Source organism: Muntiacus reevesi, chromosome 1, assembly GCF_963930625.1.
Source record: "Muntiacus reevesi chromosome 1, mMunRee1.1, whole genome shotgun sequence".
Taxonomy (NCBI): Eukaryota; Metazoa; Chordata; class Mammalia; order Artiodactyla; family Cervidae; genus Muntiacus; species Muntiacus reevesi.
Window position 1 is genome coordinate 257,795,121 of NC_089249.1, and position 27,726 is coordinate 257,822,846.

At 39.2% G+C, this 27,726-nt stretch overlaps 1 protein-coding gene across 4 annotated transcripts in view; it reads left to right on the plus strand.

The window, feature by feature from the left end:
* RASGRF2 (Ras protein specific guanine nucleotide releasing factor 2) overlaps positions 1-27,726 on the plus strand; it is a 248,364-nt gene that overhangs the window by 112,161 nt on the left and 108,477 nt on the right. For all 4 annotated transcript variants that reach the window (XM_065919065.1, XM_065919066.1, XM_065919068.1 and 1 more), the window contains 6 exons: positions 4,152-4,312; positions 5,255-5,321; positions 5,854-5,990; positions 18,860-18,942; positions 25,358-25,606; positions 26,194-26,582. In XM_065919065.1, the coding sequence (XP_065775137.1) occupies positions 4,152-4,312; positions 5,255-5,321; positions 5,854-5,990; positions 18,860-18,942; positions 25,358-25,606; positions 26,194-26,582 (1,086 nt within the window). The remainder of the gene's footprint in view (positions 1-4,151; positions 4,313-5,254; positions 5,322-5,853; positions 5,991-18,859; positions 18,943-25,357; positions 25,607-26,193; positions 26,583-27,726) is intronic.

Consider the following 27,726-nt stretch of genomic DNA (forward strand, 5'->3'; position numbering starts at 1 on the left):
CTGGTGCCTGCATTTCGTCCTCTTGTACGTGTTTGCTTGCCTTGTCTGTCCCAGTAATTGTAACTCTGAAGGGCCGTATTTATGAATTCTCTCTTGCCTAGTACAATGCTTTCCATTATAGATACCTGGAAAACGGACAATGGATTAAATTGAATTGCTTGTTGAACTGCAGTTTTGAATGTCAGCTGTCTTGTTTTGTATTTTTCTTATGTTTGGAGTCCACCAAAAAATACTTACTAAATGACTTGAGCTTTGTAATATGTGAAAATGGAAACAAAAGTTTCTATAACTAGTGTTCAATTTCTGAAGGGACTTTGGATTGATGAGTATTATTATTACACATAAACATTTAATATATTTCTAAGTTGGAAAAAGCATCTATGATGAAAAATGCTGGAAGGTTGAATCCAGTGAAGAAATTGTATTTTTTTTTCTTGCGCCAGAAAAACCAATCATGAGCTACCTCTCCCTTTGATTCATGTCTAGGTTTTATTTATTGCTTGTTCTGTACCATATGTTTGAGGCACTTTTGTCAGTTATTAATATATCTGATGTTATTGCTGTATTGATATTGATATTAATGATTTGCCTTTCAGGAGCATTTTTCTGTGTTGTTTGGTTTGGTTAGTCTGTTTGGGAATTATTCAATAAAGGTGGTTTAAAAAGAAATCAGACCTTAATCTTAAAGTAGAAAGTAATCCAGTTACAGTCAATTTGGAAAGTTTGTGTTGTTTTGCTTTGGTTCCTACAATTATTACTTTTTTACTAGATGCTTTCAATGCATGAGTGCCAACATATATGCATAAATATGTGTGGTTTCAATCTCAAATGAATTTTAATTCTGAGGACTAGAAAAAATAAGGTCATCTGAAAGCTCACCTCTGAATAGGGGTGATAGCCAATCTTGAATGTCAATCTGTGGGAATGTATTGATTGAAATAGCTTCTTTTATTATCAACTGATTCCAGTTACTAGTGGATGAGTGTGATGCAAAGGACTGTGTCATAGCAGTGTTCTGACATTGTCATCTATTTTCAAAATCTTTTCAAAGTTTCTTGAGCAAATGTTGTACGTGTTCGAGGCAATAATAGAAAGTATAGCTAGCTACATCATGGAGGTCAAATCCTGTCTCCTCCTGTTTCTTGCTGTGTGATATTGGACAATTTAGTTAATTTCTCTTAGCCTCAGTTTCCTTTCTTTGTTGTGATTTAGTCAGTATGTCGTGTCTAACTCTTTTGTGACCCCATGGACTATGGCCCACCAGGCTTCTCTGTCCATGGGGTTTTCTAGGCAAGAATACTGCAGTGGGTTGCCATTTCCTTTTCCAGGGGATTTTCCTGGTCCAAGGATTGAACCCGCACGTCCTGCATTGGCAGGCAGATTCTTTACCACTGAGCCACCAGGGAAGCCCCTTCCTCTTTTTAAGTGGGTTGTTGTGAAAATTAAATGTTCATAAGAACGACTAGACTAGAGTCAGTGAGATTGACATAAACTTTAAAAACCAAGATCTAAATTTTGGAATAAGTTTCCATTTTCAATAACATGAAATATATATGAATATTTATTAGAAGATAAAGGCACTGTAAGTTGACATTTTGTGCAAAGTCCATTGTACATAGTCACGTTGTCTGGTAGAAAGGTGAATCAGGAAAAGTAAGTAGAGCGACTGAATTTAAAGCTAAACGCGTTGAGAATGAAGCATGAACCTTTCTGGTACTTTAATCATTCCCAGACTCAAAATCATGTACTTTGAATGTACCAGTGTTCTTTGAAATTGTAACATGGGGTCTGGAAGTAGTTATACCTATTCGAATGCCTAATCCAATAACCTGGAAATTGCTCTTCAGTCTTTTTAAACTACTGAATGGAATAAGAATAAGGGCATTAGCCAGTCTTGAATGCCACACCATGAGAATTTAGTGACTGAAAAATAAGGTTTTTTTTGTAAGTTGATCCCAGTTATTAGATAGACTGATGACGATGGTGATGCAAAGGATCATTAAGACTAATAATTTCTCTTATTTGTAATAACTAGAAAGGAATCTTCAAGTCTCATAGTTGTGTTGAAACATCATGTCAAACATAAGATGAAATGTGAAAAAAAACCCGCTTAACATCTTTTTCAATATTATTTTATAAACCAGTGTTGAAATTGTTCACTTCTAATTCAGATGTACAGATTTCTGTGCATACCTAATGCATATAGTCTCCTATTTGGATCTGAGATGAGCAGTTATAGATTAGGCATATTAGTGTTTAGTTGCCAAGGAAACATTTGGTTTTTTACCTCAAAGCTAAAATTCACAATAATGACTAATACAAGAGTTAACACTGTATTTTAAAATTTCCAACTTACAAAATCATTAAATACTAGAAGTATTTACCCACGAGCACATTATTATTCAGTTTTCTTAGCCTCAGTTATATCCTTTCTGAAAACATCCCTCAAACCCACTTGTCCACCTGTCTCTGCTGCAGTCTTCTGCTCGGCCCTAACCATCTGTCTGGATGACTCATGACCGCCCATGGCAAGGCTAGAACTTACTGTCTTTTCCCATCCATTCCCTTTCTGATTTTCAGTTTTTATGTTGCCGAATCCACCGCCATCTCCTGGCAAGGATAACCCAGGTCCTCTGAAAGATCTCTGGCTTTGATTCCACCAGTGGGTCTCATGAGTACAATCCTTCTGTGGCTATTACTCGCTCGTCTACTCCTCTAAGCATTCTGCCTTCTGCTTTTTCATCTTTCCTTTATTCCTCATATTTGATTACCTGCTGCTTGTGCTCTCTGCCAGTTTGCTCCCACCTACCTCTCTTCCTTGTTGCCCATTCCTATCACTGGAACCAAGCCCTTTCCTGCCCCTGTTCCCCAGTCCTGCACCCTCCCCCAGGACTACCTCTGTGTTATTCTTTAGGCACGAATAGATGATGACTCTGCCTTTGTCAGGCAGCTCACTTAAACACTCACCTGAATGGGTGGCATTCAGAGACCCATAGAAATTTGGGTTCTTTACCTCCTGCACATCTTTAGATCTCTGTAAAGGTAGGTACTGTTTGGAATAGTCATATGTTAATGTAAATGTTTTGTGACCCACAATCATAGATTTACTATTCCAAAATTACATTTAAAAAATACAAATCAAGAAACCTAGGAAATATAAGAAGAGGAAAATAAAGTTGCCTACAGTCTCATCTCTTAGTGATGACCAGTGTTCATAATTAAGTGATGAATATTCATTTAATAGTTCTTATGAGGCTGATAGGAGCCTTTGTAAAGCTGTATTTGGGATAGGTGGTGAATTACACAAATAGTAGAAATAGTACTGGCTCAGGGTGTTTCAGAAGGCAAGGTAGTTGTAAGCATCTTTCTTAGTGTTTTTTGGTTTTGATATTTAAATTAGAATTTCCTTTTAAGAAGAGCAGGAGGTCATAATTAGAGTGAAATTATATAAAATCTATGCTTAGCTTCTTGAATGGAAGATAGTTTCCCTCACAGGAGTATTCTGCATATAGAATTTATGTGGTTTCTTTTCCATGTAGATTTCACAAAGAATTTTTATCACATATAATTTAAATGTAACCTGAAATAACTGCCCTTTAAAAAGAGCCCTTCGCTAAATTGTGTTGAATTGCATAATCTGTGTATTTTTATAATGTATATTTAAAAATGTACATTATAAATGTACATCATGTTTTTAAATACAGAGTAGGCTATATTAATGCTATTTATCTACCTTCATTGCTTTAGGAAAAACAAATTTGACTTGCTTTTTATTATGTTGTTTTATTACTATATGTAATTATACAATATGTACCCTGTTCTTATGTAAATAAATTGATAAAGATCAGATTATGAAGGACAGATGGCAGAAGTGTCTCATGCTTTGAATTCAGTATGGCTTTGTTTTAACTTATTTTCCAGCTTCTATATAAATAATCAAATCTAAAGTGTTCTACAGAAATAGTAAGAATTGGTGTGACTGCAATGCATTATTTCTTCTGCTCAAAGTGCAGGGGATTTGCTTGTTCCGATGGTGCATCAAATAATTCCTTGGTGTCTTGGGAAACAGGCCCTACTGTTTTTGCATCAGGAACTACTCTCACTTGACAGAATTTTAATTACTGTGTGTTCTTCGCTTTTGTGATCACCAGGTTCTCTTATTCAAGTACCTTCCGTTGAGAGAGGGAAGCTTAGTAAAGTTCGCCTGGGTTCATTGTCTTTGAAAAAGGAAGGAGAAAGACAGTGCTTCTTGTTTACAAAACACTTTTTAATTTGTACAAGAAGTTCAGGAGGAAAGCTGCATCTGCTCAAGGTACTGGTTTTACACGACTATTCCATTTATGTTCCGTGCACTTGAGAGGCATTGAGGTTAATTTAATTATGACTTTCCCATGCCTGCTATCATAAAATAGGTTATTACAATATCATGGTGAGGTAATACACGGTTGCCAACCTTGACATTTACTTTGTTGTCAGTTAAATCCAAAGTAATAGAAATTTAAGTGCAATTGCCATAAAGAAGGGCAATTAAAATCATAACCTGGACAAAATCACTAGTTGTTGACTGAGCTCAAAAATCTTGTCAGATGACTGCAGTGTACTGATTGTGTAATATTCGCTAAATGCTATTTTACCTTACTCAGTACCAAGAGTGAGAAAACTACGGCCCACAGCTTGCTGCCTCTTTTTAATAATAAAGTTTTATTGGAACACAGCCACAACTCATTTCCTTTCTTATTGTACCTGGCTGTTTTCATGCTTTTTAAAATGGCAAATTTAAGCGGTGGCAATAGAGATCATGTGGCTTGCAAAGCCTAAAGGATTTACTAGCCGGCTCTTTACAGAAAAAGCTTGCCTATCTGTACCTTCTGTTATTAATGCCTGAAAATATTATCCAGCATCACCACAACAGAGTTCTACCGCTTAAGTCACTTACCGGTTGTAGAGCTCTACCCTTTGCTGAGCTGCATTCACTCTATGGGGCCTCTGAGGTGCCATATAATCTCCCATAGGCCGACTCGTTAAATTTTACAGACGTTGGGAGTGAGTGTCAGGTGGTGGGGAAGAATCATGAAGCTCAATGAATTCAATTACTTTTACACAATTAAATTTAATTTTGAGCTCTATGAAAAATTTGTTTCAAAATGGAATTGCTGTTTCTTCTGTGGCAGTTCGAATATAAGGTTTACAAATCACAGCTTCCCAACCTATGCAAGACTCTCAGCCTCTAAATGAAAAATTGGTCTGTTTCCAGACAGGTGGAGTTCTGTCTCTAATAGAATGTACCTTGGTCGAGGAGCCCGATGCAAGCGATGATGACTGTAAGTCACATTCTATCACTTAGAATTATATTAGCATTAAATAGTCCTTTGGTTTTTATTCATTGATAGCTAAGAAGAGCTGCTTCAGGAGACAGGGAAGATGTTAAGAATAAATTCCCTGAATTCATTTATATATGAAAAATTCTGTTGAACCATTTAACCTGTAACCCCAGTTAAGCCATCTTTGGAAATTTACATTTTACTGAATTTGTCTTGCGATAGTGATTTTGCAGCAGCAGAGAAGAAAGTAATTGAATTAGAATGTTGGAAATCTGTAATTTATGGAAAATTTTTAAAAAGCCATGAATTGGCAAGGAGAACAGGACCCTAGTCTTGAGTAACCCACTGATCTTAGCTTTTTCATCTGCTTATGAGCTTAACAAGGCCGTCCCCATGCTTGAGAAGTACTGTATCACTAAAGGGAGATTCTGGACTTAAATGCACGTTGGTTGTATTACTAGGACCTTGAGAAAGCAGTTATCACTCATGTTTTTGTATTCACATCTAATTGTTTGGTTTACGTGTGTTGAAGCCAAAGGTTCTGGCCAAGTGTTTGGACACTTGGATTTCAAAATAGTGGTGGAGCCTCCTGACGCTGCCCCCTTCACTGTGGTCTTGTTAGCACCTTCCCGCCAGGAGAAAGCTGCTTGGACAAGTGACATCAGTCAGGTAAGCAAGTGACTTTGGCCCCAAGTTGGTTTTTGTTTGTGTTACAAATTTCACAGCATAAACTTTTGGGATGCAGTTTTAGAGTCAATTTATTTTTATTAGAAAATTATATCTGGTTGCTGTGGTTATTGTCTTCATGTATTGAATCATTTGTTGTTGTTTGTCTGTTTATTTAAAAATTATCTAAATGTTGTCATTGTATTTTGCATCCTGGGCATTTTTGTACAAGCCAATATACACTTGTGTTGGACAGTGGTTTTGTTTGGAGAGTGTTAAAACTGCCTGTGAGTAGTAAATTCTCCAGTGACCTCATTAGATTTTTTTTTTTCTTATTTGTTGCTGAGATAGGAAAATGGTGAGAGATGTAAAAATAGCTAACAAGGACTGTGAAATCAAATTAAAAAGGAGATACTGTCTGTAGTATGAGGCCTGAAAGTGAGTTCCTGTATTTTATATAGAAAAAGTTAGGGAACAGATTTGCTTACCTTTCCTTGATCAGCACTTCCTGCTTAGGAAATTGCTACATGTTTAGGATTTGAAAAAAAGTCAAAACTAGTGATGATTGGACTTGGGCATTCTTCAAGCCCAGCTCCACATTAATTTTGGCTCCATTAACCAATCTGGGTGAAAAGGGAAGCTGTGAAGGAAAATATTAAAGCTTAATGATCTTCAGAGTTGTTGACTAAAGGATGATTGGGGCAAACAGGAAAGGCATATGCTATAGACCCCATTGTCTTCCTTTTCTGAAGAGCTCTTAGTAATTTATATATACCTTAGATATAAATATGAACTATAAATGTATCATAGTTTTTCAGATACTTAATTTTTTCTTTTTTAATATTTTTTTTATTTTTGGCCTTGCTGTGAGCCATGCAGGATCTTTGGTCCCCAACCAAGGACTGAACCTGTGTCCTCTACATTGGGAGGGCAGAGTCTTAACCACTGGACCCCAGAAAAACCCCTTAATTTTTTTCTAAGTGACTGAAAAGCAGAAATAGAAAGAAAATGAATGTGCAAGTTAATTATATGTCAAAGACATTTTACCAGACTTAATCTCATTTGTCCTTTACTGTAATATTCTGAAGGTGAACAGAAGCAGTAGTCCCATTTCACAGGTACGAAAACTGAGATTCAGAAAGTTAATAAGCATTTGTCCGAAGTTACACAACTGTGCTGGGTCATGACTCAAACCTAATCCAGGTCTTTTATTACCACTCTAAATATCCTCTACTGGAATTCTGGATTTTTACTGCTTTTCTTCCAGGACTGTTTTGATGATGGATAAATAGCTGAAGTCAAGGTGCTTCTTTTCTGGTTAACAAAGAAACAAAAATATGGGATCATGTATATTTGCATAATTACCCTTTTATGGTGATTTACTAATACTTTCATTAGTTCTAAGCTATATGAATTAATATTGTAATTAAGTCTGTGGAATGCATCTTTTACCTTCAGAAACTCAGAATCAGTCATTGATTCTGTGAATGTTATCTGAGCAATCACCCTGTGCTGCCAGGCATTGTGTAAGTACCAGGGTTTGGCAACGATCCCTGCTCTCAAGGAGATAGACAGATTAGTAGAGAAGAAAGGGAAGTAGACAACTTAATGCAACAAAATTGTGTATGTGTTGTGAAGCCAAGATAAGTAGGAAGAATGGGGAGAATTAGAGTTGTAGACAAAGATGTTTTCCCGGCTTCTTATAGTTTCTACCTTATGACAGAACTGGGGTGCCTAAGATGCAGAGCTGATAAAAACTTCAAGCAGTCTTAGGGTGAGGCATCGCTAAGAAAGAAAAGACCCCTGATGTGTATGAATGATTCTGTGCGCGGTCCTTTAAAGAAAGGATCTAATATTTTGCCTTCAAGAAGCATTCAAGTGATTCTCTCTACTTAGACTACATTTTAGCAGGAAATGGCAACCCACTCCAGTATTCCTACCTGAAGGATTCCAAGGTCAGAGTAACCTGGCAGACTATAGTCCACGGGGTAGCTAAGAGTTGGACGCGACTGAATAAGCACGTAGACTACATCTTGAGTTAGGTGTACAATTTCTTCCTATTTCTCCAAGGTTCTATGGCTAATATATTAGTGTATTAGGTTATATGTACAATTGAATTGGAGAAGGAAACAACAGGAATTTCTGTCTTTCTGAGTGAAAGTGATATCATGATATGAAATTACTGTGTTCAGTAGAACCTTAATATTGTGTGGTTTTGATACTTAACATTTCAGCCATTCAACAAATATATTTATGCAGTGATAACATATGCCAGGCACTATCTTGGTGCGTGTGATATATCGTGGACAACAACAACAAAACTTCCCTGACCTTGTGTAGCTTACAGTCTAGTGTGGGGAAACTGAAAACAATGTAAAGATGATAAATAGATAATATTTTATGTTAGAAGGTGATGGGGCAGGTTGAGAAGGATTGGGCCACTGGAGGTAGGTGTGGGTCACTAAAATTTTGAAAAGGTGATCATCTCATTTTGAAGACAACATGTAAACAGAGACTGTGGCGAGTGATGGAAATACCATGTAGATATGTAACAAAGGCAAAGTCATTCCACACGGAGGGAGCAGCCACTGCAAGCACTCTAGACTAGGAGACAGTATATTTTGAGCAATAGCGTGAAGGTTAGATGTGGCTGAAGGGGAATGTTGAGAGGGAAAATAGAAAAGGGGGAAGTAATTTCAATGGAATTGTTTAGTAAGCAGTGGGGTATGGACGCTCAGTGCTTGGAGGGAGGTCCATGTGTGAGATTCTCTGTCATTTAGATGATATTTAAGGCCACGAGACTGTTGAGATCACCCAGGGAGTCAGTATAGATAGAAATGAGGAGAAGCCCATGGAGTGAGTGAGGAGTTACAGAGAACAGCAGAGAAGAGAAGGAACCAGGAGTGCAATTGGAGGATAGCCAAGAGGGTGCAGTGTCTTGCAAGTCAAATGAAGAAAATGTATCAAAGAGGAGGGAGTGGTTATGAGTCAACTGCTTCTAAAAGAAGCTATGGTACATGTATAAAGTGGAATATTACTCAGTCATAAAAAGGAATGAAATTGGGTCATTGGTAGAGATATGGAGGGATCTAGAGTCTATCAAACAGAGTGAAGTAAGTCAGAAAGAGAAAAACAAACATCATATATTAATGCACATGTGTGGAATCTAGAAAAATGGTACAGATGAACGTAGTTACAGGGCGGGAATAGAGACGTGAACATAGAGACCAGACAAGTGGACACGGTGAGGGGAGGGTGAGATGAATCGGGAGGTTAAGTGCGACAGCGGTGCACCACTGTGTGTAAAACAGATGGCTACCGGGGACGTCGGTGTAGAATAGGGAGCTCAGCTCCGCGCTCTGCGATGCCCTAGGGGCCTGGCACGTGGGGGCGGGACAGAGGCTCAAGAGGGAGGAAACACATGTGTACACGTAGCTGATTCACTTTGTTGGACAGCAGAAACTAGCACAACATTATAAAGCGATTACACTCTAATTTAAAAAAAATGTTGAGCCCAGTAGTGAGTGTTCTGAGACACTTAGTGATTTTCCTGACGCAGCGTTTGAACGGTGGGTGGTGGGGACAGAGTGCTCCGCGAGCAACTGAGCCCAGTTTACTGCCCAGCAGCCTGCATCTCAGCTGGGTTTTGTTCTCCACTTAAAACATCTTCATTTTATGAGGGAAACTGTGTGCTATACATACACCGATGAAATTTCTCAGTCTCCCAAACATGCCGCTGGGCATATTCATTATTGATAAGATGAGCCTACAGAATGCTTGAAATGTACCTTTTAATATTTTATCATGTATATGTAAAAATATGGATACAAAAAGGAACCAGAAATACTCCCAACACCCAGATCACTAAATAAATGTTTATCAAAGTGTCTTTCACAGATAATTACCTGAAGGGTTTTTTTTTAATGCAGACTCCTGAACCCACATTCCAGACACCCCCTCAGGTTTAACAGGCTCCACTGATCACTTTTGCACAATTACATTTGAGAAACTCTGTTCTGAGAATCAAATATTTTCATCTCTGAAACCTTCACAATCCTGCCATACAAAAATAATTCAACAGTTTGCCTCTAGGTGCATATATGCATCATTTTTTCCTTTTTCATCTTCCTATATTCCTATGAGTTCTTTGTATCAGAGTCTCCTAATGGTAATACATGTTTATTCTAGCATGTTAACTTAGACTTCCTTGATGACTCAGCGGGTAAAGAGTCTGCTTTCCAATGCAGAAGATGCGGGTTTGGTCCCTGGGTCAGGAAGATCTCCTGCAGAAGGAAATAGCAATCCACTCCAGTATTCTTGGCTAGCAAATCCCATGGACAGAATCTGGTGGGCTGCAGTCCATGGGGTCCCAAAGAGTCCAACATGACTGAGTAACTAATCATGCATCATGTTAACTTACCACTTTTCTAGCTCTTTCTGAATAATTAGGCATATGGGCAATTTCCAAGTTTCAGCACTAATACATGATGGGGTGGTGCTAGCCATCTTTGCACCAAGAGTTACTCCTCCTTTCAAGGCCCCTTGTTGGTGTATCTTACCCACAGGTATAGGGCTGGTGAAGGGGGCCTGATCACTTTCATGACTTCATGATTCATGGCTCAACAGACTGCCGAAACACCCCCCAAAATATGTAACTCATCTCTTCTAAGTCCTGCCAGTGCTGAATTTTGCCATGTTTGTCACATTTCCTCATTTAATGGAAAAGTGGTATTCCTTCCTAGTGGTTTTAATTACTTCTGCAATTATCAGTGAGACTAACATTTCCCACCATATCTATTTCTTGTCTGTTATACCAGATGGACATTTATTTGTTGGGGCTATGCTTGTAGATATCCTTCCCTGTCCTAGGGAAATGAACATTTCTTTCAATCTAAATGAATATATTTTTCATGATCTTGTCCTTATTTTTATCTTTTTTTTGTTTTGCATAATTTAGATTTTTTTCTGGCTTAATTTGACTTCACCTTGCTAAACCATTGTACCATGTTATACTAATCACATGTAGCTCTTACTTGAAATAATAAAGTGGTGCCTAAGTATTGACACAATCCCACTTTCACATAGAGAACTCTGAATGAAAATTAAGACTTTTAGCTTTGTCAGGCCTCTCTCTTTGAAGCTATAATTTTTAGAAGTAACAATTGCTTGAATGATTAATTATACTTTTAGCTCCACCAGCAAGGTCATAATTAACCGTTGGTGCCTCCAACAAAATGTGCAAGTGGTTAATGGTCTTGACCAATAATTCTTCCCTTTTTCATCTATTTATAGGGAAAAATTTGAGGCTGAAGATTTGACCATTCATTTCAATATAGTGCATTCATTTGTGCATGTCTTACTGTGATACATAATGGAGTATTAAACAGATTTTTCTGTAATTATGGGTATTAACTAAAATGCAGAATTAAAATTCACCTCTGAGCTTCTTGGTTTGGGCAGATGTGTCAAAATATAGACAAATTTATAGCACACTGACATGCTTCCTCCCTTAAAATAGCTTCTCTGGAATCAACAGGGAATTTTTTACCTTAATATAAAAAGGTGATTTAAGAGAAGAATTGAGTTTACTTTTCTTCCCACTCCTTAGAAGTATTAGGAAGATGGAAAGGTATGGTGATGCAATAGATTACTGACCTTTGACCAGATACTTCCTTAAATAAGACCTGCAGAAAAGCCTACTAGAGGGAATTCCTGGTAGTCCAATGGGTAGGACTCTGCATTTCCACTGCAAAGGGCACAGATTCCATCCCCGGTCAGGGAACTAAGTTCCCATAAACTGTGTGGTATAGTAAAAAAAAAAAAAGGAAAATGAAAAAGCCCAATCAACCAACCAACCAAAAACTCTGCTGCAAAAGCCATTGTCAACCTTCCTTCACGGACCAACTGCTTCAAAATTACCTGGGTCTAACAATCCCACTATTGGGCATGTGCCTCGTCACTCAGTCACGTCTGACTCTTTGTGACCCCATGGACTGTAGCCTGCCATCCTCCGTCCATGGGATTTTCCTGGCAGGAATACTAGAGTGGGTTACCATGCCCTCCTCCAGGGGATCTTTCCAACCTAGGGCTTGAACCTGCATCTCCTGTGTCTCCTGCATTGCAGGCAGATTTTCTTCCACTGAGCCAGCCTAATTGAGAGAACCTAATTGAAAGAGATGCATGTATTCCAGTGTTTATTTCAGCACTCTTTACAGTAGCTAGGACATGGAAACAACCTAGATGTCCATCGACAGAAAAATGGATACAGAAATTGTGATGTATACACACACACACACACACACACACACACACACACACACACACACACACACACACACAGTGGAATATTCAGTTCAGTTTAGTCGCTCAGTTGTGTCCGACCCTTTGCAACCCCATGGACTGCAGCATACCAGGCCTCCCTGTCCATCACCAACTCCCTGAGATTACTCAAACTCATGTCCATTGACTCGGTGATGCCATCCAACCATTTTATCCTGTTGTCCCCTTCTTCTCCCACCTTCAATCTTTCCCAGCATCAGGGTCTTTTCAAATGAATCAGCTCTTTGCATGAGGTGGCCAAAGTATTGGAGTTTCAGCTTCAGCATCAGTCCTTCCAGTGAACACCCAGGACTGATCTCCTTTAAAATGGACTGGTTGGGTCTCCTTGCAGTCCAAGGGACTCTCAAGAACCTTCTCCAACAGCACAGTTCAAAAGCATCAATTCTTCAGCGCTCAGCTTTCTTTATACTCCAACTCTCACATCCATACATGACTACTGGAAAAACCATAGCCTTGACTAGACGGACCTTTACTCAGCTATTAAAGAAAGAACACATATGAGTCAGTCCTAATGAGGTGGATGAACCTAGAGCCTATTGTACAGAGTGAAGTAAGTCAGAAAGAGAAAGACAAATATTGTATTTCTGGCTGGGTTAGTGGTAAAGAACCTGCCTGCCAGTGCAGGAGAAATAAGAGGTTCGATTCTCTTATTTGAGGGTTTGAATAATGAGGGTTCGATCCCTGGGTTGGGAAGTTCCCCTGGAGGACAGCATGGCAACCCACTCCAGTGTCCTTGCCTGGAGTACTCCATGGACAGAGGAGCCTGGCAGGCTACTGTCCGCAGGGTCGCAAAGAGTCAGACACGACTGAAGTGATTTTGCAGCAGCAGCACCAACGCATGTGTATGGACTCCAGAAAGATGGTACTGATGAATCTATTTGCAGGGCAGAGGCAGCAGTGGAGACAGACAGATAACAGACTTGTGCACCGTGTGGGAAGATGGTAGGATGAATTGAGAGGGTAGCGTGGAAGCATATACATTACCACATGTGAAATAGATAGCTAGTAGGAATTTGCTCTGTGACACCGGGAGCTCAGCCCAGTGCTCTGTGACAATCTAGAGCAGCAGGAGGGGGTGGGACATGGGACAGGGATTCAGGAGGGGGAGGACATGTGTATACCTGTGGCTGACTCATGTTGAGGTATGGCAGAAACCAGCACGATATTATAAAGCAATTATTCTCCAATAAAAAAAATTTTTATATGCATATTCCCAGTCCTCTACCCCCCGGTCATAGTCATCACAAACTGAACTAGAATAGCCATGATCTAGGAATCTGCTTTTGTTATCTTACTGATTTTAAGGTTTATAGTAATTCACATAAATTGTGTCCTTAGAGTTATATGACACCCTGGCTATTTTCATGTCTTTCTCTTTTAATTGAGTGAATTGGATTCATTTTCCCAGGGCTCAATCTCTTCTCCCCAACACAAGATATGTGCTTATATGATCATGAATATATATGATGGCTTCCAATATAAATATTAATATATTCATACACACATTCATAAATAAAAGTTCTATTGTAGTTTAACTTTCTTTCTGGAAGAGAACTCTTTCTTCAGTGTAGCAGTAGTGAAAATGCCAAATGGAAGTGAGATAAAAGCAAAATATTGTGGTTGAAGTAGAATTGGTAAACCCAGAGCTCCTAGGAGTCCTGTTTGTTCAAAATCGTGTTGTCACCGAACCTGGTCTGTGGAGCCTCTGTATAAATATACCACAATATATTTTATATATACATGTATGTATATGTGTGTATGGGCTTTCCTGGTGGCTCAGTGGTAAAGAATTCGCCTGCTAATGCAGGAGACGCGGGTTCACTCCTTGGGTTGGGAAGATCCCTTAGAAAAGGAAATGGCAACCCATTTCAATATTCTTGCCTGGGAAATCCTAGAGACAGAGGAGCCTGGCCAGCTACAGTCCATGGGGTCGCAAAACTTAGCTACTAATCAACAGCAACATACGTGTATATGTGTGTGTGTATCATCCATCCCACAGATAGATGTATCGGTTATCAAAGACCTTTTTGTACAGTTAAATGTGATTTTTTATTATATGGTCTTTTGATCTCTGGTTCAGACTGCATGTATGTTTCCTTCTGAGACTTGAGTATAAGTAAAAATTTCTTTTTCTTCCTATTGAAAATAATTTAATGAATCAGAAAGATTTACGAAATGAGATCTGACACTGGATAATAAGATGTTCAAAAGTGGTCACATAAATCTTCTCTTTTGGATCTAAAACATTTATCTCAAGTTCAATTCTGGCAGTGTGGAGGACTGCACTGATTTAGATCCCCTCTGGTTACAAAATCAGAAATATTTAATACATAAAATCAGTATAATAAAAAATTTAATTCATTGATGATATTTATAAATATAAAAGGAAATCTCAAGTTGCCAGAAATAACAGGGAGATTTAAAGTCAGAGCAAACAGCATGTAAACTGAAGACAGAGACTTGAGAATGACTTAAGTCTGTTTATTGGTTCCATGCCTGAGGGGTATTAACTAAAGGAGTAGGGTTAGCCTTGGGCCCCTTAAAGGAGCTGAGATTTCTGTTTAAAGCCTGAGCGTTGGAAGGCGGTCCATGTGTGAAATAAGAACTCAAAAACAAAAATACCCATTTGGCTTGGGATCATAAAGAAGTCTGTCTTTGTCTTGGGTTCTGAATTTTTTAAAATCTCCTTTGAGAAAAACAAACGCATTTCTGGCCTATGGATTTGAAATTCAGATTCACAATATTCACATGGTGTGAAAATTCCAAACTGAGAAATTAATGCAGAAACAATTTTTGGACTGTTGCTAACCCAAGAATGCTTGGTAGAAGCAAACACAAAGTCACTGCATTAGCAACACTTTAACAGTTCAGGGCTCATGACAATGTGCTCAAAATAAAAAATTACAAATCTTTTGAGTAACTGATCTATCATGAATGAGAGTCAGAAGACTCAGTAAGCGGTATAATTAGCACTGCTGGAACTTCATCTAATAGAGTGATAACTTAGAAAAGACAGGTTTAAAAGAAGGTTTAAAATAAAGTATGGAAGGAAAGGAGGGAAGGAAGAAGAAAGGAAAGAAAAGATCACTATGTAAAAGGATCCAGACTTAACTTTCAAAGAACCAAATGGAATATCTAAACAAAAAATCTATAGCCCTGAGACATCCTAAGGCTGTTGTCTGATAACTATGCTGTTGCTTAGACTGTTAGAGGAAATGGAAGGAACCCTGTTTACTTTCCGCAATTCTCACCAAACACCATCTCTGTCCTCCCACTTCCTGTGTTGGTTACCCAGGTAACATCTTCATTCTGCTCAGAAAAGCTGAGAATGAAAAGTCTAAGGAGTAGCTAGAAATGTCACTTAACCCCTGCTTCCTCTCCCTGTCTGTATGCAACTTATGTCCCCATGCCCCCAAATCTCGCTTGTAGTTTCATAAGAATGGGGATACTGCTAAATCATTTTCCCATTGGAATTAGGAAAATGAATTTAAAGTGGTTTACCTTACTCATCTTTGAAACTCTTTTATATATTCTTTCTCTGCTGCTCCCTGCCCTCATCTCCCAGCATTTAGCCCAATATCTGTCACATAGGTACATACTTAATAAATGCAGACATGAGACCCTCATGTAATAAAATCCCTGCTGCTGCTGCTGCTCCTGAGTCGCTTCAGTTGTGTCCGACTCTGTATGACCCCATAGACGGCAGCCCACCAGGCTCCCCTGTCCCTGGGATTCTCCAGGGAAGAACACTGGAGTGGGTTGCCATTTCCTTCTCCAATGCATGAAAGTGAAAAGTGAAAGTGAAGTCGCTCAGTTGTGTCCAACTCTTCACGACCCCATGGACTGCAGCCTACCAGGCTTCTCCGTCCATGGGATTTTCCAGGCAAGAGTATTGCAGTGGGGTGCCATTGCCTTCTCTAATGCCATATAATCCATACATCTTCTTGGTGCTCATGAGAATCCAAAAGGTAGACTAGTTTTGGTTAATTTCTGTGTCACTCAAAAGACATTGGGCATGTTTATTGCTTTTAAATATATTTGCATTTTCCAATTTAAAATGGCCTAATAGTGATAGTCATTTTTTAATGTTGCCGTGCTTTTTTTCTCTTGGTTTTATTCAGTAACTCATCAATTTCTATTATTGCTTTCTTCAAAATATTTATCTCCATCCGTTCCTCTTCATTCCTATGATCTGCCTCAGTGGAGGCATGAATCATTTCATTTGTGACTCAGAATGTCATCCTGATCATCTTGCCATTCAGTGAATTCCCCCAGCTGTAGCTATTTAAACTTGAACAAGACCACTTAGAAACTTGTAGTGGCTTCCCATCTGCCTGCTGGATATAATCCAGATTCGAGATTGCTGACTCCAGCTGACTTCCTCTTTCTTACTGTCTCTTCCATTATAGATGCTCACACCAGCCAGACTCACCTCCTCGCTTTCCGCTGTATGCTCATGCTTAGAAATGAATGGAGTCATAGGTGTCTCTTTTCACCTGGCCCTGACTCAGAGCTCTCCCTTTGAGGTCGTTTGGCCATTTTGAGGCCTAACAGGATTCCCCTCCTACTGGTAGCTTGGCTCTCTGGTGGAAACACTGACTTCATACAACTGGGCAGTAATTTAGGACAGTGCAGTTTCAGAGCTTTGGGAAAAGTACCATGTCTAACTTCCTGCTACTCAAAGCTGATGGGAGAAGCAGCATTTATTTACACCTAAAGAGGAGCAGCCCATACATACCCTTTCTGCAGAGTATGAAATTAGTGCTTGAAATCAGATGAGAAAAGGCAGGACCCATCCTTTGGGACTCACCACAGAGTGGTTAGTTTGAAATTGTACTCTTCAACCAATGTTGAGGAAGTTTATAAGACACAATTTGATAAAAAACAAAACTGTAATTACTTTAAAAGGAAGTTGTTGAGGACAGTAATGTTCAGGACATTATTCAATGTTTTCTTTATTAGACCCATGAGATAATTTTCCTTTGGGCAGAGAGTAGGATGAATTGAGGTTCTGTTAAGCCATGAATTTTGTAGTTGATTGTATGGCTTCCTTTGAGTTGGCTGCCCCATGGCTCAGCTAATTTTGAGGACCATGTAAAGCAAGTGTTTGGAACTTCTCAACATAAAGTATATGCGGTTGATTGGTTCCAGGTTTCATCTTATTATTTTTCACCCTTTATCCAAATCCTCTCTGATTTTCTTACTTACCTTGACTTTGTCTTACCATATGTATTTTTGTAATCCACCTAGGGGAGTAAGATATAGTATAAACTCACGTATAAGCACATATCATCTAATTTGTAGTTAGATAACCACAATTATTCATATAAGAAGATAATTAAAAATTCCAGATGTTTAAAGAAATGAGTTTCTTAAAGAAAGAGGAACTTTAAAATATTCTGCTTTATTCCCAGAAGTTGAGATCTGTTATACATCGTCATTGAAATAATGGCATAAGATTTGAGGAAACAAATTTTTAAGGAACATTAAGTATGAAAATGGCTGATATGCTAAATAGGGGAATCAACAGTCAGGGCATGCTGTTAATCCAAAGTTTTTTATATGCATATTCATTCTTTAATTAGACATTGGGGTTTAGGATAAACCCTGAGTTCAGGAGCTGTGTGAAATCACTTGGCAATCAATTTTCCTCACACCATTTAATTATAATCATTAAGTAGTACGTGGCATCCTAGTAACTAAAAGTAATTTCTGATTTTAAAAACTGTTTAGATTTTTTTTCATTTTCTGTTTCGTTTAAAGGGAATATGTATAATTCAAAATACTTCTCTAACCCAAAGTAATTGCAAAGGGAAATTTTGAATTGATTAGGCATAGATGTAAATAAAGAAGGCAGAGAAAATTAGCAAAGTTCTGAGTTTTCTTCTTAGAGAGAAAAGAGAGGAGATGAACAGGGCTTTATGTCAGAAACAGGAGAAATCATACAGTTCATCCTCACCAAACCAACACATTGCCAATAGAAGCTGCTTGAGAAACTAGTAAAATGTGGGGATTTGTTGGCAAAAAAATACAAAAAAAGCACGCACAGAGCTTACTAGTGAGAGAGAAGATGAATCCCATCCAGGGAAGCCACCATTTCCTCTCTGCCTGCCCCATACCACGCCCTGTGGTAGAGAAGGAATATTGCAGAGGTGGTCACTAGGGGTATAAACTCCTCAAGTAGAGTTGTGACTGCCAGAGGATTGTGCCGATGTGACATTGTGCTCAGAATCCTTGGGGAACACGTTCCAGGAAGATGTAGCCCTTATATCTACCCTTGGGCATTTGCTAGGTGCACAGTTTGGGTATTTGGATATTGAATCTGTTCTTCAGTGTTTAATGTTTCCCTCCCTTCAGTGTTTAATGTGTGTGCATGTATGTGAGTGTTTACACATGTGTGCACACCCATGCTTGCGTGCTTATGTGCCCAGATGAGAAACTGAATTGTTTTTAGGACTGTAAATAATTCTAGGAATACATATTCCGCCTAGGTTTTCATGTGGGTTGTAACCGTCTATTTTTTAATTTCACAGTGCGTGGACAACATACGGTGTAATGGTTTAATGACTATAGTGTTTGAAGAAAATTCCAAAGTTACTGTGCCACATATGATTAAGTAAGTGTGATAATCCTTTCTCTGACATTTTAATCAGGATCAAATTGGTGAAGAATGTAAAACCCTGAATAAAATATTGCTTCACTTGGATTCAGCTTCATACTGTGAATACATTCAGCAGTAATGTGATAATTCATAATATGCCATTATAAATAATAAGACTATTGTAATGGTTTTTCAGATTCATAGTTTATTGACTCACAGCATAGAAATATAGTTTTTCATACTATTCAGAATGCCTTCCTCAGTACAAAAAACCTATAAAAAATTTTAAGTTCAGTGTATAAAGTTGTGATAGCAAATGTGTCAGAGGGTGGACAAAAGTTTGGCAGATTCTTTTGCAGTCTTCTCAGTGAGTATAAATCATATTAGTTAGATTTGGTTGTAGAGACACATTGATATTTTGAAGACACTCAACATAAATTAACTGGCTTTTCTATGGTACCATCTATAAATAGCCTGTGTATGGATTTGCCCCAGAGGCTATTGCTGGGGGCTTCCATCCTGCTGTCCATGTGTTTTGTTAAGAAAGCAAATCCAATAATTTAGTGTTATCACTAAGGAAACTGTAGTTTTATTTGAAGTGAGAAATTATATCAATAACCATGTGCCATAACTCTCTTCATTAGTACTTTTGTCTTTATATACTTTCTTGTTTCCAAATTCAAAAATTGCTTTGGAAGGATTTTCAAGCTGACCAAATTATTCCCTACTCTCATTTTCTTGGTTATTTGCAGTCCAAATTCTAAGAATAAAATGTATTTTTAAAAATAGTCCTGTTATATCTTTCCAGAAAGTTACATGAAGCTAAGAAAATGTTTGTCTTCCATGCCTTTTATGTGGATTTTTTTAGGTCGTAGCTAAGACAAAAAGCAGCATCAACTTTTCTCTTCATTGCAGGTATTGATAGGTACAATTGATAGGTACTTTCATTGTAGATACAATGATAGGTATTTTTTGTAATTAGCATCATCCCAATGGTACAAACTTTAAAACTTGTTAATTATTGTATCAGATGAAGGCAGCGTATATTATACTAGTGCCACAGTTACTATAGAAAATATGTAAAAGGATGATACTATTTTAAATTGCTAGTCAAGTTTTAAAATATTTTGAACAGGGTCACTTTTTTCTTTCTTTTTATAGAAGAAGAGCTATGAAAAACCTAGACAGTATATTAAAATGCAGAGACATTACTTTTCTGACAAAGGTCCATATAGTCAAAGCTATGGTTTTTTCCAGTAGTCATGTATGGATATGAGAGTTGGACCATAGAAAAACTGAATTGATGCTTTTGAACTGTGGTGTTGGGGAAGAGTCTTGAGAGTCTCTGGGACTGCAAGGAGATCAAACAAGTCAATCCTAAAGGAAATCAATGTTGAGTATTCATTAGAAAGACTGATCCTGGAGCTCCAGTACTTTGGCTACCTGATGTGAAGAGTCAACTCATTGGAAAATACCCTGATACTGGGGAAGATTGAGAGTAGGAGGAGAAGGGGGCAATAGGATGAGGTGGTTGGATGGCATCACCGACTCAATGGACATGAGTTTGGGCAAGCTCCAGGAGATGGTGAAGGACAGGGAAACCTGGCTTGCTGTAGCCCGTGGTGTCACAAAGAGTTGGACACAACTGAGTGACTGAACAATAACAGGGGTCATTTTAAGACTCTCATGCAGAGATTCCTTTAGCCTTAAGTTTCCTAGGTTTTTAAGTATAGTTTAAAAAAGAAACAACAGATCAGGGACTTAGAAATCCACTTTCCAATTCAGGGGACTCAGGTTCGATCCCTGGTGAGGGATCTAAGATACCACATGCCATGGGGCAATTAATTCCACACACCACAACTAGAGAGCACCTGTGTGCTGCAATGAAGATTTTATGTGCTGCAACCAAGACACAATGAAGCCAACAATAAATAAATAAATTAGTGTATTTTTTTAAAGGTAGGTAAAAAGAAAAGATCAGTTTAAAATATAATAAAATTAAAACCAAGTATGGAATATTAAGTCAAAGTTTTCAAATTATGACTTAATTTTTAAGTTCACATCACCAGGCTAGTTTTCTCATTAGTTTTCTGCCAGAGTTCAGTACATTTCACTTCAGTTGCTCAGTTGTGTCTGACTTTTTGCAACCCCATGGACTGCAGCACGCCAGGCCTCCCTGTCCATCACCAGCTCCCGGAGCTTGCTCAGACTCATGTCCATCGTCAGTGATGCCATCCAACCATCTCATCCTCTGTTGTCCCCTTCCCCTCCCACCTTCAATCTTTCCCCAAATCAGGGTCTTTTCCAATGAGTCAGTTCTTTGCATCAGGTGGCCAAAGTATTGGAGTTTTGGCTTCAGCACCAGTCCTTCCGATGAATATTCAGGGTTGATTTTCTTTAGGATTGACCAGTTTGATCTCCTTGCAGTCCAGGGGACTCTCAAGAGTCTTCTCCAACACCACAGTTCAAAAGCATCCATTCTTCAGTGCTCAGCTTTCTCTGTGGTCCAACCCTCACATCCTTACATGACTACTGGAAAAACCATAGCTTTGACTGTACAGACCTTTGGTGGGAAAGTAATGTCTCTGCTTTTTAATATGCTGTCTAGGTTGGTCATAGCTTTTCCACCAAGGAGCAAGCATCTTTTAATTTTATGCCTGCAGTCACCATCTGCAGTGAGTTTGGAGCCCAGAAAAATAAAGTCTCTTACTGTTTCCATTATCTGTTTGCCATGAAGTGATGGGACTTATTTGAATATTTCACAAAATAATATATATTATTTTTATCCATTTTTAAAAAGTACTTTCTTGAAGGTTAGACAGCCTTGAAATTCCAGTATGCTCTAGAATGAGAATATGTAAGTTGGACTTGGTAGCCAACTTAATAAGCTCCTGAACCTCAGGGCAGCTGCACGCCTACTCTACACACACTTTGTTCACTTTAAAAATTAATACATTTAAAAACTTTAGTTTTCTGCCTGCCTCAGTTATGACTGGCACCTCAATGCATCTTCTGTCCTCTGTGCTGGGAGTTTGACTAATGCCCATTTCCAGTTTCATTTGTAACTGCCTCCTGTATAGACCAAGACTTCCCTGCATTTGGGGTGACAGAGAGGTCACTGTTATGAGCTGGAACCACTCGCTAGAGAATAGAAACCTGTATCTGAGGCTGTAAGGACTTCCTAATGAAGTCACACATATTTGGATGCCCATCTATTCTCCACGAGGTGTGTTCCCAAGACAGAGTTTCATGTATCTTGTATCTTTCTTCCTTCCATTTTCCCCTGGCTCACTGAGCCTGGTTCTCTTCAATCAGAGAAAAAGATGATTTTGCAATCTCTGTTCCTTCTGATAGTCTCCTCCGTAGTCCTGTTATTCCCTAAATTCTGTGTTCTTGCCTCCCAGCACATCTCTCTGGCTACATGCAAAAAAAAAAAAAAAAAAAAAAAGACGTTTTGCAGAGGTAAAAGAAAAAAATTTATTCTATCTTAATGGCATTACTTTGCAGGGACTCACTTTTAAAACTTACTAATTACAATAGGTGATTTGGGTTTGATGTTTCAAGATTGTTTTTTTAAAATGTTTACCTAAAAGGAGTTGTTATTATCATAGGAGGCTTAAGTAACGCATTATATCTTCTTGAGGGTCCCTTAGGAAATAAAGTAAAATCTCTTTCAGTGTAATAAAAGAAAATTAAATAATTTCATAATATTTAATTTTTTTCTTTAGTTAAAATGAAACTGTAATCATAATTTTGAGAGGCAGTGTGTAATTAGTTTTAATTTCATGTTGGCTACAATATATTTTTTCCTCCTAGTATTTGATTAAAGTAATTATTGTCAGAAATGTCAAGTGCAAAACTACCATTAGAATACAAAATCATGATATTTATTTGGTGATTATATTCCTTTAAGTGTGTTTTATACTTTATGTATGTAGGCTGAGGCTTGCTTTGTTTTCATAATAGTTGACCTCAACTTAGAGGTTAAAAGAAAAAATTTTTCCTAGCTTAATGGCATTACTTAGACATGCCATTTCTAAGAAAATGGAGATTTTAGATGGGAAAATGGTGAGAGAAAAAGTGATCACCTTGATTAGCCATCCTCTAGACTGACTGAATTAAAGAAGTTTCTGAAGTCTTTTATCAAGGGAGGGAGATTAAGAACCAGAAAAGTAAAGTTGGTGGATAGCTACATATGAAGAACAAGGAAGAACCATTCTATTTTCAAGAACCTTACTCGATGCTCTTCTGTATTTTCGAGATCAGCGATGTGAGTAGAATGAACAGGCTGCCCTTAGTTCTCATCAGAAGTAAGCTACTCATTTAAAATGCTCTTTCAGGCCCTCAGATGAAGTCTTCCCCCCTGCCTTGAGTTTACTTTAGGGTGAAATGTTTCCAAGAGCAAGCTAAAGAAGCTGTTGATTTCTTTTTATCCCAAAGAAAATAAATATATAATTTAAAATCCCTCCCAAGTACTGCAAGAGCTAATTAGGGACACGCACAACAAGCCAGCTGATTCTTAGCAAGCGACTGTCTCACTGAACCTCACTGGCCCGTAGTGTACCCTTTAATGAAATGATAAAATCCAGCACTTCATTGATCGCCTGTTTCTGAGATGCTGCCGTGAAGGTAGACACGGGGTCTCAGATGGGAATGTGAAGGCTACGGGCAGTCCTCGCAAAGGTGTGCATTTCTTTGAGCCTCACTTGAATTCAGCCTCAGCTTCCACGCTTTTCGTCTTATGAACTTAGCCCCGGTTCTGGCTTCTTGACCTTTCTAACAAAGGTGCACCACGGGCTGAGGGCTCCGAGCACACCCAAGGATCCTGAGGGCTGCTGTGTGAACCTTCCCCTGAGTTTGCTGTCCACCTGCAAAGACTGCTGCAGGCTTCCAGGACAAGGGCCTCCGGGTGACAGGTTGAGGAGCAGCCAGATGGTGGTTTTATGGAATGAGAGAAACCCAGTGTTGCAGGTGGGCAGGCGGGGACTGTGCAAGGGGAATCTTTAGAAGAGTTCACTGACTATATTACATCCATTATTTTTTTAGGAAGACACTTTTTAACACTGCAGAGTGTTGAAAACATAAGGAAAACACAACGTTTTACACAATTGATGGTTTAAAATGTACTCAGAATAATGAACAGCCTTCGATGCATTAATCGGCCAAAAAGAATGAAATGGATTAAGGAGTTAGAAAAAGAATGACAAAAATCAACTGTAGGAAAATGTAGGAATAAAATAACTAAGAATGGAAATTAATACCTTAAAATATAGAAAAACAGTAGAGCTGATCAAAGAGCTGTTTCCAGAGGAAAAAAATACCTAATAATATAATATCTAGTAGTTTAATCAAGAAAAATTTGGGGGGGGGGAAGCACAGATGTACAAAATTACAAGTGAGAAAAAGAAATAACCACAGATAATAGCAGTGCTGTCTGGGTCTTCCCCTCCTCCCTACCCTTCTGTGGAGAGAATGTTACCCTTACTTTTTAATCACACTTCTGATATTCTGATTTGAGGGTATAAGCCCTGCTCCTCCTAAATAGGACTTTGGCGTTAATTTCCTAATAAAACAGGATTGAACCAGAGAAAGATGTGAAAGTGGAGTATGCCACCCTAACACAGGCCACTTTGGCATGTTGATTACGTTGAACTACAGACACTTGAAAAACAGAAAATGCAGAGAGGGTTTTTCTGAACTCTTCTTATCTGCCTAAAGACAGATTCTCAAAAAGGAACTCAGTTGTCATAAGTCTTCCCAGGAATTTCGCCAACCACGGAAGATTGACAGTTATCACAGGAGAGACTAGATGTCAATATCACACCCAGGCTAACTGTCACAAACCTTCCAGCTATTCTAATACCTTCCATCTATTCTGATATCTTCCATTTATTCTGATACCTTCCATCTATTCTAAGGGTCCATTCAGCTTCCCTAAAAATCTTTTACTCTCCCCTGAGAAGCCTATACACAACACCCCGCCCCTTCCCTATTAAGATGGCATTTAAGTCTGAGTTCTAAGCCAGCTTTTTGAGTTTCTCATTTTCTCCTGGTTATCTCCCAGGGATACGTGAGGTATGCATGTTAATAAGCTTGTTTATTTTTCTCTTGTTCATCTTTTATCACAGAGACTCAGCTAAGAACGCAGGAGTGTAGAGGGAAAATTATTTCTCCTCCCCTGGAGAAGGAATCCACAGAGTGGAATGAACGATTCCTGTCTCCACAATTAATTTTGACCTTCCTAAATTATAATGGCTTGGTTGATATTTTTGTGGCCCTGCTTTGTTGCATGTGATATGTCCTAGCACATCTTTTATCAAATGCCAGGGGAAGCCTGGACACGAGTGTGCATTTACAGACCCTGAAATGCTCAGGGGCTGAGGGGCAGCTATGCTCTGGTTTTGTCCTGACTTTCCTGCCTTGTGCGTAGGTCTGATGCCCGGCTTCACAAGGATGACACTGACATTTGCTTCAGTAAAACCCTCAACTCCTGCAAAGTGCCACAGATCCGGTACGCCAGCGTGGAGCGTCTCTTGGAGAGACTGACAGACCTGCGTTTTCTTAGCATTGATTTCCTCAACACCTTTCTGCACACCTATCGGATTTTCACGACGGCAGCCGTGGTGCTGGGGAAGCTTTCTGACATATATAAGAGGCCTTTCACCTCCATCCCCGTCAGGTAGGCCTGGGGTTAGTCTGAGATGAAAGTATGCCCCACCTGGTCCCTGGGTCTCTGTGCTGATGGACAGCCCACTCTGCAGGGTCCTGACTGGCCTTTGAGCTTACCAGACCCCCCAACCCCCAGTAGAAGAGAGTGAGGGGAGGTCACAGTTCCCAAGGGAAGCAGTTTAAGTTTCCAAGTGGCCTTTGCCAAGATAAAGCTATTGTTTGGAGCTTTTCTTTCTACCTTTCTTTTTTTTTAAAAAAAGAAAAAGCAACTGTGCTTTTCACATTTTAATATGCAGAAGCATCACCTGGGGGCCTTGTTAAATTGCAGTCTCTGATTCAGTAAATCTGGAGTGGAGCCCAATGCCCGTGTTACTTGTCTTTGGACACAGTTTAGTAGCAAGGGGTTAGACAAAGCCTAAAAAGTGTGTTCTTTTGGCAAGTGTAGGGTATACACCCCACATTTAAATAAAGGAATCCAGCCACAGAAGTTCTATGATAGCATGGCCTTTTAATGTAGGGAGCATGTCTTGAATGACATCGGGAGACTAATTTTTCATTCGGCCACAATCTGTTAATAGCTTTTGCTCTTACTTTTAGGTCATTGGAACTGTTTTTTGCTACCAGCCAGAACAACAGAGGTGAACACTTGGTGGAAGGCAAATCCCCACGCCTGTGTCGCAAATTCTCTTCCCCACCTCCACTGGCTGTCTCCAGGACGTCCTCCCCAGTGAGGGCCAGAAAGCTGTCCTTGACTTCTCCCTTGAACTCAAGGATAGGTGCACTGGATCTGACCACCTCCTCGGCGTCCAGCAGCCCCACCACCACCCACAGCCCAGCTGCGTCCCCACCGCCTCATGCTGGTAAAGTGCCGTTGGATCTGAGCAGAGGCCTTTCTTCTCCAGAACAAAGCCCAGGATCTGTAGAGGAGTCTGTTGATAACCCCCGCGTGGATCTGTGTAACAAGCTAAAACGAAGTATTCAGAGAGGTATTATCCTGCTGCCACACCCTGGGTTTGCTGGCCCCCTGTTTCCCCACCATTCCTTCTGGAACCCTAGTTCCCTTTCTTTACCACTTTCCTACTTTTGCATAGAAAGTAGAGTGAATGCAATGGCTAGTTAGAAAGTCCTGAAAGTCTCCAGCCTTTGTGGAAGGAGGGCAGGGTTAGCTGACTTCTGTAGTAAAAGGCCAATTGTAGTCAATTGTCTATGGAAGGGTGGTGTCATCTAGTTGATTATCACTGGAAGGTTCTTAGTAGGATTTGATTAAGGCTGGTTGGCTAAAGAGCATAGCCCAATATTTGGCATAGAGGCAAGTTGCAGGCACCTTCATCCATGACCTTGAGCCCTAGAGTCTTCTCCTCCTCCAGGGTCCACCTTAAGCACCTGTAACTGCTTCCAGCCTTTCCTTGCCTAAGATGACAACCTAGCCTGGAAGCATTAAGATGACTTCTTGAGTTTAGTTTCCAAGGCAACTCTCCATATTATGACAGAGGTATAGGGAAAAAATAAAGTCTGAGACAGTGTTCGCTGTCCATGACACAACCAAAGCGGTTTATAGAAATGTGAATTAGATCATCTGGTTTCCTGATTATAGTCTCTAAAGACTTCCCATCATACTTAGAAAAAAGTACAGTCTTCTTCCTAAGGCCTTCAGATCCTATGAGATTTGGACGCTGTCTCTCTAATCCCTGCTTCTGCCACGCTTCTTCATCTTCTTTGCTACAGTCATACTAATTTCTTTTTTGTGTCTCAAAAACTCCTGGGTCATTACTGCCTCAGGACCTTGGCACTTGTTTATGCCCTTGCTTGGGCAGTCTTTTCTGCCTGGGAAGTCTTTTCCTACAGAAGCTCATGAGATCAGCAACCTTGTCTGTCTTGTTCACTTCTGTACTGTCAGGACGTTGGCCTTTGCTTCACAGATTGTAAATTTTTGTTAAATGAATAAATCAAGCAAAACACTCAGGGGACTAATTAGGGATTGCTGTGACACATCTCCGTACCCTTCTCAGCTTGATACAGCGTAAGGGTTGGAGGAGATGAGCCTAGCCTTGTTCTTTTATAATCCAGTGTTTCTGTGATGAACAGAATTTAACAGCCAAATTAGCCAAACAGCTTCTTTGTAAAATACAC